This window comes from Falco biarmicus, chromosome 3 (genome assembly GCF_023638135.1).
Source record: "Falco biarmicus isolate bFalBia1 chromosome 3, bFalBia1.pri, whole genome shotgun sequence".
Classification (NCBI taxonomy): Eukaryota; Metazoa; Chordata; class Aves; order Falconiformes; family Falconidae; genus Falco; species Falco biarmicus.
In genome coordinates, this window is record NC_079290.1 from 59,281,163 (window position 1) to 59,292,385 (window position 11,223).

General features: G+C 47.7%; 1 protein-coding gene across 5 annotated transcripts; it reads right to left on the minus strand.

Moving 5' to 3' along the window:
- Window positions 1–1,481: 1,481 nt before the first annotated feature.
- ZBTB14 (zinc finger and BTB domain containing 14) lies at window positions 1,482–9,535 on the minus strand. Of its 5 annotated transcripts, XM_056332474.1 has the most exons (5): window positions 8,796–9,535; window positions 8,664–8,754; window positions 7,757–8,612; window positions 5,312–5,392; window positions 1,482–4,829 (listed from the first exon to the last, which is right to left on the minus strand). In XM_056332474.1, the coding sequence occupies exons 4-5, from the start codon at window positions 5,312–5,314 to the stop codon at window positions 3,486–3,488; spliced, it is 1,347 nt and encodes a 448-aa protein (XP_056188449.1). In that variant the 5' UTR covers window positions 5,315–5,392; window positions 7,757–8,612; window positions 8,664–8,754; window positions 8,796–9,535; the 3' UTR covers window positions 1,482–3,485. The 5 variants fall into 5 exon arrangements, with proteins under 5 accessions (XP_056188449.1, XP_056188448.1, XP_056188452.1 ...); XM_056332473.1 differs by having other exon boundaries at window positions 7,757–8,754; XM_056332477.1 differs by lacking the exons at window positions 7,757–8,612; window positions 8,664–8,754 and having other exon boundaries at window positions 9,069–9,535.
- Between the last annotated feature and the right edge of the window lie 1,688 nt (window positions 9,536–11,223).

Consider the following 11,223-nt stretch of genomic DNA (forward strand, 5'->3'; position numbering starts at 1 on the left):
TTCCTCCTCTGTCTCATAAGCTCTGAAAGAAGCTTCTATCCTTGTAAAAGTAAAACTAAAAATGTACCCATTCCTCGATCAACACAACTCATAGTTTACAGTTCATCATGCTGGAAAACCTGTGTGACTTGGAGCTGACACATATCTGCTTCTGTACATGGCATCTTCTGGCACAGACAGGAGAGAGTTGAGAGCAGTAGTATCTTAAGATGCTGACAGATTTACTTGAACTTTACAGACAGACCCCCGTAGCATGTAAGGTAACATCCCTTCAGAATGTACACAACGAACATGATTAATTTAGAACATATTAACAATAATGTACAGATAATGTTACCTCTACACATCCTTTCTGAAACCTTTTCCAAAACTTTAAGCATTCCAGGCCATCTCCCTGTTTTGAATAAAAACAGTTGAGAAGGGAAGAAAAAATTACCCATTTGCTTTCCAAAAAAGAAAAAAAATAAGGTAAGTTCACACCCTTGAAACAGATAGTGGTAGTAGAAATTGCCAATAAAATTCTCAACTTCTCAAAAATAACTGAGCCTTTCCCTTCTGGATCAATACTATCATTGCTGGTCTCAGGAACATACAGCAGTCTTCTGACTCTTCAGCAGTTAAAAACCAGTAAGAGGTCTCTTTCAAAACCTTTGACATGGAAGCAATTCCATTGGTTTGACTGAATTTGTTCCTATGACACACTGTTAAGACCAAGCCTCATGTAAGGTGTTTACGCCTGTACAAGGAACATACAATGATAACACTTGTTCCTGCCTCTGCACACTTTTGTACTAGAATATGTGTAATATCAACCTGTCCCAGTTTTAAAGAGCGACAAACGTCATGCAACCCTTACTGCTGCAACCCTGTATAACTCTTACAGCTGTAAACTTTATAGCAGAATTTACTCTGACGTAAAACAATGTTAACACTTTCAGCTGTGATTTTTAACGCACACCTGCTTTTCTATAACAATTTCAAATCCACAGCCTGACTGCTTGTGCTTAAATGTCAGAGGGCAATTTTCTTTAACTGTAAGCTCTGAGCTCTGTCCTTCCATTCAAGCATCTGCTGTCCCAGTGAGCTTCATTTTCATTTATTACTTTCCAAAAAAACCAATGAAGCTCTTCTTGAGAAGTTACTTAGCTTATCCCTCAGCTTCAAGGCAGAATTAACTGTATTTATACCATTCCTAACAGATGTTTGTCCAAGTCGTTCTTGAATATTGTCACTAGTTGGGGATTGCAGTGCCTCCTCAGTCATTCTGTTCTAATAATCCATTACTCAACCCTTCAAAAGTTTTTTTCTAATGTCTAACATAAACGTTCACAGCTGTAATTTAAGCTCATTACTCCTTCATAAGAGATCTTGAGAAAATTTACTCTCTTCATCTTTTAAATTCCTGAACTCTCATCACAACAGATCTCCTTTGTACAGTCTTAACAATCCCAATTTTATCATGTAAGAAAAAGTGAACACAATTTTAGGTAAGAAAACATAGCAAGACTAATATATTTAGAAAAAAGTAGATCCCATTTTGGACCTACCAATTTTATATCTATGATCATATACAGTAAAACATTTTAACAATGGTCATTTATCATGTTCCTCAAGAGAACCAATAAAATGCAATGAATACACATCCTTTGATGTTGCACAGATACAAAATGTATAGTTTGTTTACAAACTAATATTACTGAATGTAAAATGAAGCAACATTTTAAAAAAATATATCGGTAAAGGTCCAAAGTTTACATTTTCTAAAATATTAAGTTCATGTTTTATTTACAGACTAGCTTTCAAACAGCTATTGGCATTTTAAGATAACTGCTTAACCTGATGAATACATGAATAAAATGAAGCTGTAAAAAAACCCAACCAAATAAAAAAAAAAACAACCAATAATCAAAGTTCCATATAACAGTTCCAAAAACACTATTTTCAATTTCTACTTAGAAAAAAGCAAGATGTGATCTACCACACAGTAACTTACCAGAAACTGGTCTAACATTTTCATATGCTATATGTATCGCAAGTGACCAATGCTACCCAACCACATGCCCAAGGGTGTGTTTTTTTGCCCATTCCAACTTCAAATGAAGTTTTGACAACAGTTGTAGTATTTACAAATTTAAAATAAAGGCTCGATACCCCTTTGGATTACATTACCACTGTTACTGTGTCTTCTATTGTTGACTACATGTAGAAGACTGCAATCCAAAGACCACTTATTTTGACTCTGTGAGTTAAAAGTTAAATTAGCAGCATCTACCCCAGCTTGCCTGAAAAAACAAAACAGGCAACTAAGTAACAGTCTGTTAGCGAACACTGATTATGGATCAATAACAACTGAAGTTGATGACTAAAGTCTTGCGCTTGCCGAGAGATGGTGGGTCAGAAGGCAGAAGTTTTAAAATTTGAGCAGAACCTATTAGCCCGTATGGCCAGCCTGAACGCTGCAGGCAGGTGTGCAACAGCCCATGGCTGTGCTCTGCAACTCCAGAGGTCTGGCAGTGACACCTGGTCACTCAGCGGAACAGCTAATTCTCCTGTGCTGCCAGAAACACTCCTTTGCAACTGTGCTAGGTTAGGTGAGCTGAAAGCTGCATAATAAAAACTACAGCCTCAGGCTGTGTTAGCTTTAACTAATTTCTGATGGGTCTAAGTAAGGAAGATGCCTCCTCCACGCTGCACCCTATTTCCTTTGTGGCTCTGTCTCATCTCTGGCAGCCTGCATAAGAGTGAGTGCAGAAATAAAAGAGGCAGACTCTTTTCCCCACAGAGGGACTGGTGAATGCCATGACCTTCTGCTTTGCCAGCCAGGACCACTGTGAACAATGCAGGCTTTTCCAGGAAAGCAAGTATTTAATTAAACTTGCCACCTTAATTAAAATAAGAGGATATCTGAGGGAATGGACTAAGAAGCAATTTCATTTTGATCACCGTCCCCCCTTACACCCTTGTTGTACAACCCCTAGCACCTACTTAGGTGAAAAAAGGAGCAATTAAAAAGCTTAGGGAATCAACATCTGTTTCTCAAAAAACGCAGGTATAACACCTTCATAATTATGAAAAGCAAGTATATTCTTTCCATCTTTGTTATTTTCTGAGATCCCAACGTTTTCAAACTTAAATCACTGAATTAAATGTCTACATTGTATGCAGTATTCCACACAGGATGAAAAAACACCAGTTGGTGATGATCCCTGTTTGATAGAGAACTTGATCGTATTCTCAAATAAATCGGGATATTAGTGCATTATGCTGCTAATGACAACAAAACAGTTTCATTTTCTAAGAATATCCATCTCTGAAATGCTTTAAAATACTTAACCAAGCAATGCTATCTGTTCCTATGTGGCATCCAAATCCTCTAAAAATATGTTTTCTTGAAAAGATAATTCTCAGTCTAAACGTATACCAATGATAGATTTTGCTCATTGTCATTTTTTATATTATTTCTGATAAAGTTCCCGCTTTAGTTTTTAACTACAAGCTATAGTTTCTAATTGCTGCTCTGCTTCAGCAGCCATAGCTGCTGCCTGTAACTGTTCTGTTTCACTCTGGATGGAATTGGCTGTAGTAACTTGTTTTCTTTCACTGTGCATATTGTTCTCATGCCTTTTTAGATCAGATGCCTTAGCAAATGCTTTAGTGCAGGAACTGCAGACAAAAGGTTTCTCTCCTCGGTGTCTTCTTTCATGGTCTTTGAGATGGGACTTGTGCTTGAAAGCTTTATCACACATATGGCATGCAAACGGCCTCTCGTTACTGTGAACTCTTTCATGCTTTTTTAGATCCGGTGCACGAATAAAAGACTTTCCACATACCTCACAACTGTAAGGCTTGTAACCTGTATGTATTTTCAGGTGCTCTTTCAAATGAGCTTGCGTGGTAAAGCCCTTTGTACACATTTCACAAACAAATGGTCTATCAGCAGTGTGTAGCTTTTCATGCTTTCTCAATCGCGCTTCATCAGAAAAGGTCTTACCACAAGCCTGACATACAATGTGTTCCCTGTGACCATAAAGCAAATACTCAAACTTCATATCCCCAGCTGCTGTGGTCCAGCCTGGTGTCTGTTCGTCTTTCACTTCACTTATGCCATCATTAAATGTCAAAGCCTGAGGGGTCTGAGATCCTAAGTCTTTTGATTCGGTTGTTTCCATAGGCTCCACTTCTTGGCCATAGCAGTTTACTTTTCGAACCTCTTCACTTCCCAACTCCTTCAGAATTGCCTCTTGCACTCTCAGGGTAGTGGTAGGTGATTTTCCATCTTCCTGACTTGGTGGAGTTCCTTCCACTGTCACATCTGATGGACTGTCATCATGATCTCCAATTTCTTCCACCTCATCATCTTGAGTATCATTAGGTTCCCCCATAGGACGGTTTATTTTTAGACAGTACTTGCTCTTGGACTGTGTGTTTTCTTCAGGACTGGATACATCACGTTTTTGAGAGCAGAGTTTATCTAGAAATCGAATACCAAGAATCTGGCCTGAAGACATCATCAAATTTACATCCTCTTTCTTAACAGAAATCTTTGCAGTATACATGTAATTGAGAACTTCCTCAAAAATATCAGAACGAAGAAAATCTATTTCTATTACTGATGAACTATCAACTTCCAGTTTTTTGAAAAGTTTTTTGAAGTAGGTACTGCAGGCAGCAAGCACACACCTATGTGCTCTGAATTTAACATCTTCAACCACGATAGCTATGTCACAGAATTCTCCTTCCAATCGTTGTTCATTTAATGTTTTCAGAAACACGGTTTTGTGATCGTCATCATTATATTTAATGGTTTCAGACATACTGATGAAAAACTCCTGTAAAATAACAAGGGAAAGTGTCGTCATTTTTATGAAGTACTCCAAGTCATAAAATCCCAACAGTTGATGTGATTTACATGCTCAAAGAACTGCCAATTTGTTTTTTGGTTTGTTCTTTTTTTGCTTAACATAACCAGGAAAAGCCTTTCAAATTATAAAAGCATTATTCTCAAACTTGTAAATTTGTAAAATTGTGAATACATAAAGTTCTTTCCCTAGGTTATACACTTTAGAGGATACACAGTGATTTATAAAGGACAAACTTTTGCATCAATATACTAATTTATTCAAATATTTATTGATTCAGTTACCTGAAACTGGAACCTGTGAAGTTGCAATTCCCAATAAATGTATGATCCAACTGCAGCAGAAGTCATTCTTATAGCTAAAGGAAAAGTTAATACTAAAAAACATATACAAAATACTCTAAATGTGTCAGCATAACAAACTAAAGGTGAAATATCAAATATAAGCCTTACCATGAACAATGCAGGAAATTTTCTGAACAAATGATTGTTAAATATTTGACAGATTAGCCCTTACAATGGGCTGCCTTCAGCCTGAAAGACAGAAAGATAATAACATTTTAAGAAATGATAAAATCTATTTCAAAAATTGTTTTAAATTAATGTTAAAAGATGGCATTTTCAACTGTTTAAAATTACACAAAATGCACTGTTAAAACACCCAGATATTTTGACTGGTTCTACAGATGACTGCATAAATTGATCTGATAGTGCTGTTGTCATAAACCATGTGTTTACCTTCCTCTGCCTACTTCCCTGAATCCGCTTTCTTGTTACTTACTTTGCACTACATCCAAGTCTGAAAAACCTCTACAGGAATCACTACAGTTAACTCAGCAACCAACCTATCAAAAAGGTGATGAGTCTTCTGCTCAATCAGTGAGCTGAGCAAGCCTAGCAGAGGGTCTGGCAAGCAGACCAAGCATCCCAAAAGACAGCAGTCTGGGCTGCAGATGGACACGCATCCAGGACCTGAGAAAGAGACACCAAAGATACCAAGTCTCCAAACAGTGGAGATGCTGGAACAGCTAAAGGATGATCCAGAACACCTAAATTACTCAATCCCAAACTCCCACAGGCATCCAATTGTGACAGAAGCAGGAAATGCAGCGAAGAGGAGGGAAATTTAATATTCAGTTCAGAACAAATCCTCCATCACCTGGCACAGAGCTACTGGGAACTCCTTTCTTAAATTCTAATTTATACTTGACCCTATACAAAATGAAAGCAGATGACAGGTATGCAACTTCCACTCTTGATGCTGGGTGTTCAGCACGGTACGGGAACACCTGCCCCCCCACAAATACCTCTGGATGTCTGGAATCTCAGCATATAGTGCCACTGGCTACAAAAAACCCGAGGAAAGCCAAAATTCTTTTCTTAGTACTAAATAATCAGATGTTAAGATAGCCTGACAAGAACTGTATAAATGTTTGAAATACATTATAAATGTAACATATAAATGTTTGAAATACGCACACCCCCCAAACCCCAAGAAACAGTGTGTATTTTTCTGGGCTGTCCCAGTCTACCATCCCAGGAAAATGCATTGCTCCAGCACCAAAGAGGGCAGGACAAACAATTATTTCAACAGGATCCACTTAGAGTTCTTTTCTGGGGAAAAACGCTGCCTTCTTTTTAAGCAAACAGCAAAAGTCACTGCTAATAATCTAGCAGCGATCCCACCCTGTGCTGTTAAAGAATACCCAATTTTGCGGCAATTCTGTTGAGATTTCCTAAGCCATAGCCAAATACAGGCGAAGTAATCGGCTGAAAGTGGTGTTGACAGGGGTGTGTAACTGGTGAAAGAAACAAAGTTACTGCTCTGCGAGTGCGGGCACTTGACCAGAGCACCCCGAGCACTGACCCAAGGCAGGGGGAACCCGTTGCCGCTCGCCCACCCGCCTGTGCCGCGGGGTCACCCGTCACTGCTGCGCACACGCACACTTGTTACACAGCGACACCACCGCAGGGACGGGGGGCAACGTGTCCGGGGCTGTAACTGCTCTCGCAGCTCCTGTCCGCCGCCGTCCGAGCCCGGCTCGGTGCCTCGGCCGCTCCGGCTCTGGCGGCTCTGCAGGCGGGCGGCCGCGGCGCTGCCGTGCCCGTGCCCGCGGAGGCAGCCGGGCGCACGCCGCTCCACGCACCCGCCGGCGAGGACGCGGCGCAGGCGCGGGTTCCCGGCGGGCCCAGCCCTGCCGGGCCGCCGCGGCCCGCTCGTCGCCGCCGCCGCCACGGGAACCCGCGGCTGCCGGCGCGGCCCTGGGCTGGAGACCACGCCCGCGCTCCCGGCCCGTCGTCGGGGGCGCCCGCGAGCAGCAGGCGGCCGCTCTCCGGAGCGAGCCCGGCGCTACCCCCCGCCCCGCGCCGCCTCGCGGGGCTGCGCGGGCACGGCGCCCCCATCCCCCTCGCCCCAACGGCTCTCGCGCGGCGCCCGCCCCGCCGGTGGCGGCGGTCGAGGCGACGTCAGGCTCCCGCCGCCGCCAGGCCGCGGCCGCGCGCCCCTTTGTTGCGGCCGCCGCGCGGGGCCCGCGCGCCCCAGCGTGCGCATCCGTCGCTGGCCGTGTCCGTGTTCTCCGCCTCGCCCTCCCCCCGCCCGCCCGCCCGCCGCGCGCGGGAGGCAGGCGCGCGACGGCTCCGAGCTGCTGACGGCGGCGGGCGCGCCCGCGGCGCCTCCATCTCACCCAGCGCGAGCTGCCTGGGCTTTAACGGCTGCGGCCGGCAGCAGCCGGGCTGCTGGAGGCGGCGGCAGCAGTGAGCGGGGGAGGGGAGGGGGGGAGGAAAAGGAGGAGGCGGAGGAGGGAGGGGGCGCGCGAGGGAGAGCGCGCGCGCGCAGAGCCACGGCGGCCCTGCCGCCGGGCGGGGGGGGAGGGGAACGGGGAGAGGGCTCGCGCTTACCTGCCGCCCGCGCGCGCGCGGAACCGCACTTCCCGGGGAGCGCGGGGGGCTGCCGCTGCCGCCGCTGCCGCCGCGCGGGAGGGGGCCGGGGAGGGGGGGCAGGGAGGGAGGGAGGAGGGGGGAATTTGGGGAGGGGGGCTGGGGGGGGGGGTCTGCGCGCGTCTCTCTGGCCGTCACCGCCGCCTCCTGCACGAGCACTCAGTGCGCGCGCGCGCCCCGGGGGCGGGGGTACGTGCATGCGCGGTGCGAGCAGGGCGCGCCGGTGCCGGGGAGCGTGGAGGAGGCGGAGGAGGTGGGGAGGGGAGCGCGCCGGACCCATCTCCCTTTTCGGGGGGCCCGCGCGGCGGCGGCGGCGGACGGGCGGGGGAGGGGGCCGGGGGCGCGCACGGCGGCGCCTTAGGGCGGCCCTCGCCGAACGGGCGCCGCGGAGTCGCTCCTGCCGCGCCGCGGGCACCCGCCTCGCCGCGCCTGCGCCCGCGTGTGCGAGCCCGGCGTCCCCGCCCCCTCGCACGGCGGCGAGCGCAGCCGCCAGGCGGGAGAAGGGGCCCGAGGCGGCCGGCGCCGAGGCCGTTGAGCGGCGCTCGGAGGGGCGGGGCCGCGCGCCGGGCACGCCCCGCGGGCGGGAAGGGGCGCTCGCCCCCGGCGGCGGCGCGGAAGCCAGAGGCGGCAGCGGGGTGTCGCGCTCGGCTCCTGCAGCGCCCGTGCCGCGGTTCCGCGCGAGGAGCGGCGGGGCCCCGCGGGGGGCGGGGCTGGGGGCTGAGTTTAGGCGGGAATTTTAAAAATCGGTGATCTCGCGGGCGAGCGTCGGCGGCGCTCCCGGCCGTCAGAGAGCCGGACGCCGCGGGTGGCGGCCGTGCTGCCGCGCGGGGCCGCGGTTACGGGTCGCGGCGCGCTTCGGCCCCTCCACGTCCGCAGCGTCCTCTCCGCGGCACTGACGGGGAAAGGTGGCTGCCGGCTGCAATCCGCGGCGGGCGGTCACTGCTCCCTTGCTTAAAAACCTGGGGGGGTGATTTTTAGCAAAATAACACGATCAACAAACCTGGGGGGGTGATTTTTAGCAAAATAACACGATCAACAGAAAGAAAGAAAAGCTGTTACTGCACCACTCATCTTCCACCTCCCATTTTTTTCCCAGAAGCAGTTCACACAGCGCTAGCCTGACGGCACAGCGTTCGCTTAACAGATCTGTGGATAAACAAAACCTGAACACGTTGCTCTTAATGTAAAAGGCAGCAGTTCTGCTAGAAAAGAAAATGAAATCTCAAGGTAATAACTAGTTGTGTTGGAAATTACAGCCATTTAAACAGGTTACCGGAATAGCAGAATCATACTCTGGGAGCAACGCGGTGACTTTTCGCCAGGTTGATAACTCCTGCCCCTTCCTGAGTCACCTCTGTGATGTGGTTGTGTAATGCACTGTGGTGAAAGTTTATTAAGTAATGATTGGTTACTGCTCATGGAAAAGTCTTTGATCATGTATTTAATTAGGAATTGTTTAACTTGCACAGGGAGCTCAAGGACAACTTTAAATCGGAGTTAATGAATCTGACAGGTGGTGCTTGTTCTGAGCCCCCTGAACAGGCAGTATATGAGCGGGACCATCCGGACGATAAATACCATGTGCAGCTGTGTCGTGAGAGTAACTCAACCACACTCGGGCATCTGGCCAGCGTCCCTGGCGTGTGTGGACCTAATGGATCATGAGACAGTGCACACCTGCACTTGGCACAAATTTAAAAGCTTGCATACAGTGGGTATGTAAGCTGGTTTTGTTTTCGCTGAGGCAGGCAAGCTCCGGGACTGGGTCGGAAGCCTCACCTACGGGTGGATGCTCTGTGTAGGAGCTTCCCAGTTACCGAGACTCCTGGCATCAGCTGCAGCGAGGCTTCCCAGCTGAAGTGTGGGCCTGGGTGGTGTTACTAAGGTGGTAATCGGTGATGTATCTTTTTCTTAATCACTGTAATGCTTTGCAGTAATGATTTGATGCATCGCTCCTATTGCTCTTTTATCATATTGTGCATAATAACTAGTACTGTTTCTTTTTATCATATTGCATGCTGTTTTCCTTTATTATATTCTAATATAATAAACATTTATTTTTATATTTTATTTGGAGTCCATTTTTGCTTAGTATCCAGTCAGTCAGCAAAACATGCACTAACATTTGTAGTGAATTGCTCTCCAGCTGGATTGCTCTGTCTTTATTACTATTATTAATGAAAAGATTTTATGTTTTCTACCCATATTTAGATATAATTAAATGAAGTCCCTATTTAGCCTGGGCAGTCAAAACTGCCGAGCTCCTTCTTGTAGTAACGTTGGTGATTTGCATTCAGAAGGCAGAACTGTCTTAAATCTTTTATTTCTGAGTCCTGTGCCAGAATTCCCTCCAGAGTGGAATGAGCTTTCCTGTTTTTTTCTTCAGCAGTGCCTCAAACACTCCTGTAATAACCTCATGAGTCTTTAGAAACATGTAAGTGCAAAGTTTACTATGCTGACCAGCAAATTATGCCTCTTCATTTTGTCATGCTCTCTGTTTCTGCTCTACCTGTGCAGCGCCTGGCACAGTATGGGTATGCTTAATACCTAGGTCCAGGTTCTACAGTAATGCAAGTGGAAGAATTAAACTCCTGGTGGAGAAAAGTGTGGTGTCATAGGAAAGGTATGGCTATCCGTTTTTCCTGTCTGTTTTCCTGTGTCATAGGCTACTTCTGAATGCGTACTGCGTGTTTCCAATTTTATCATTAATAGCTCTCATTGAGATACTAAAGTAGAGGAAGTGTAAGTTCAATATCCAGACTAGATAACTATGAATTGAGGAGAATGAAAAATAAAGCATTGCTACTAACTGTGTGTGGTGGGTTAGCCCTGGATGGATGCCAGGTGCCCACAGAAGCTGCTCCATCACTCCACTCCTCAGCTGGACAGGGAAGAGAAAATATAATGAAAGGCTCCTGGGTTGAGATAAGGACAGGGAGAGATCACTCACCAGTTATCATCATGGGCAAAAAAGGCTCAACTTGGGGATATTAGTTTAATTTATTACCAATCAAAGAGTAGGATAATGAGAAATAAAACTAAATCTTAAAAACACCCCTCCCTTCTTCCAGGCTCGACTTCACCCCCGATTTCTGCCCCCCCCCCCCGCCCAGCAGCGCAGGGGGACGGGAGCGGGGGCTGCGGTCAGTCCATCACACGCTGTCTCTGCCGCTCCTGCCTCGCAGGGGGAGGCTCCTCACACTGCCCTGCTCCAGCCTGGGGTCCCTCCCGCGGGAGACAGTCCTCCATCAGCTGCTCCGGTGTCAGCCCTGCCCACGGGCTGCAGTTCTCCACAGCCTGCCCCAGCCTGGGTCCCCGCGGGGTCACAGGCGCTGCCAGGACCCTGCCCCAGCCTGGGCTCCTCTCCCCGCGGGGTCACAGGCGCTGCCAGGACCCTGCCCCAGCCCGGGCTCCTCTCCCCGCGGGGT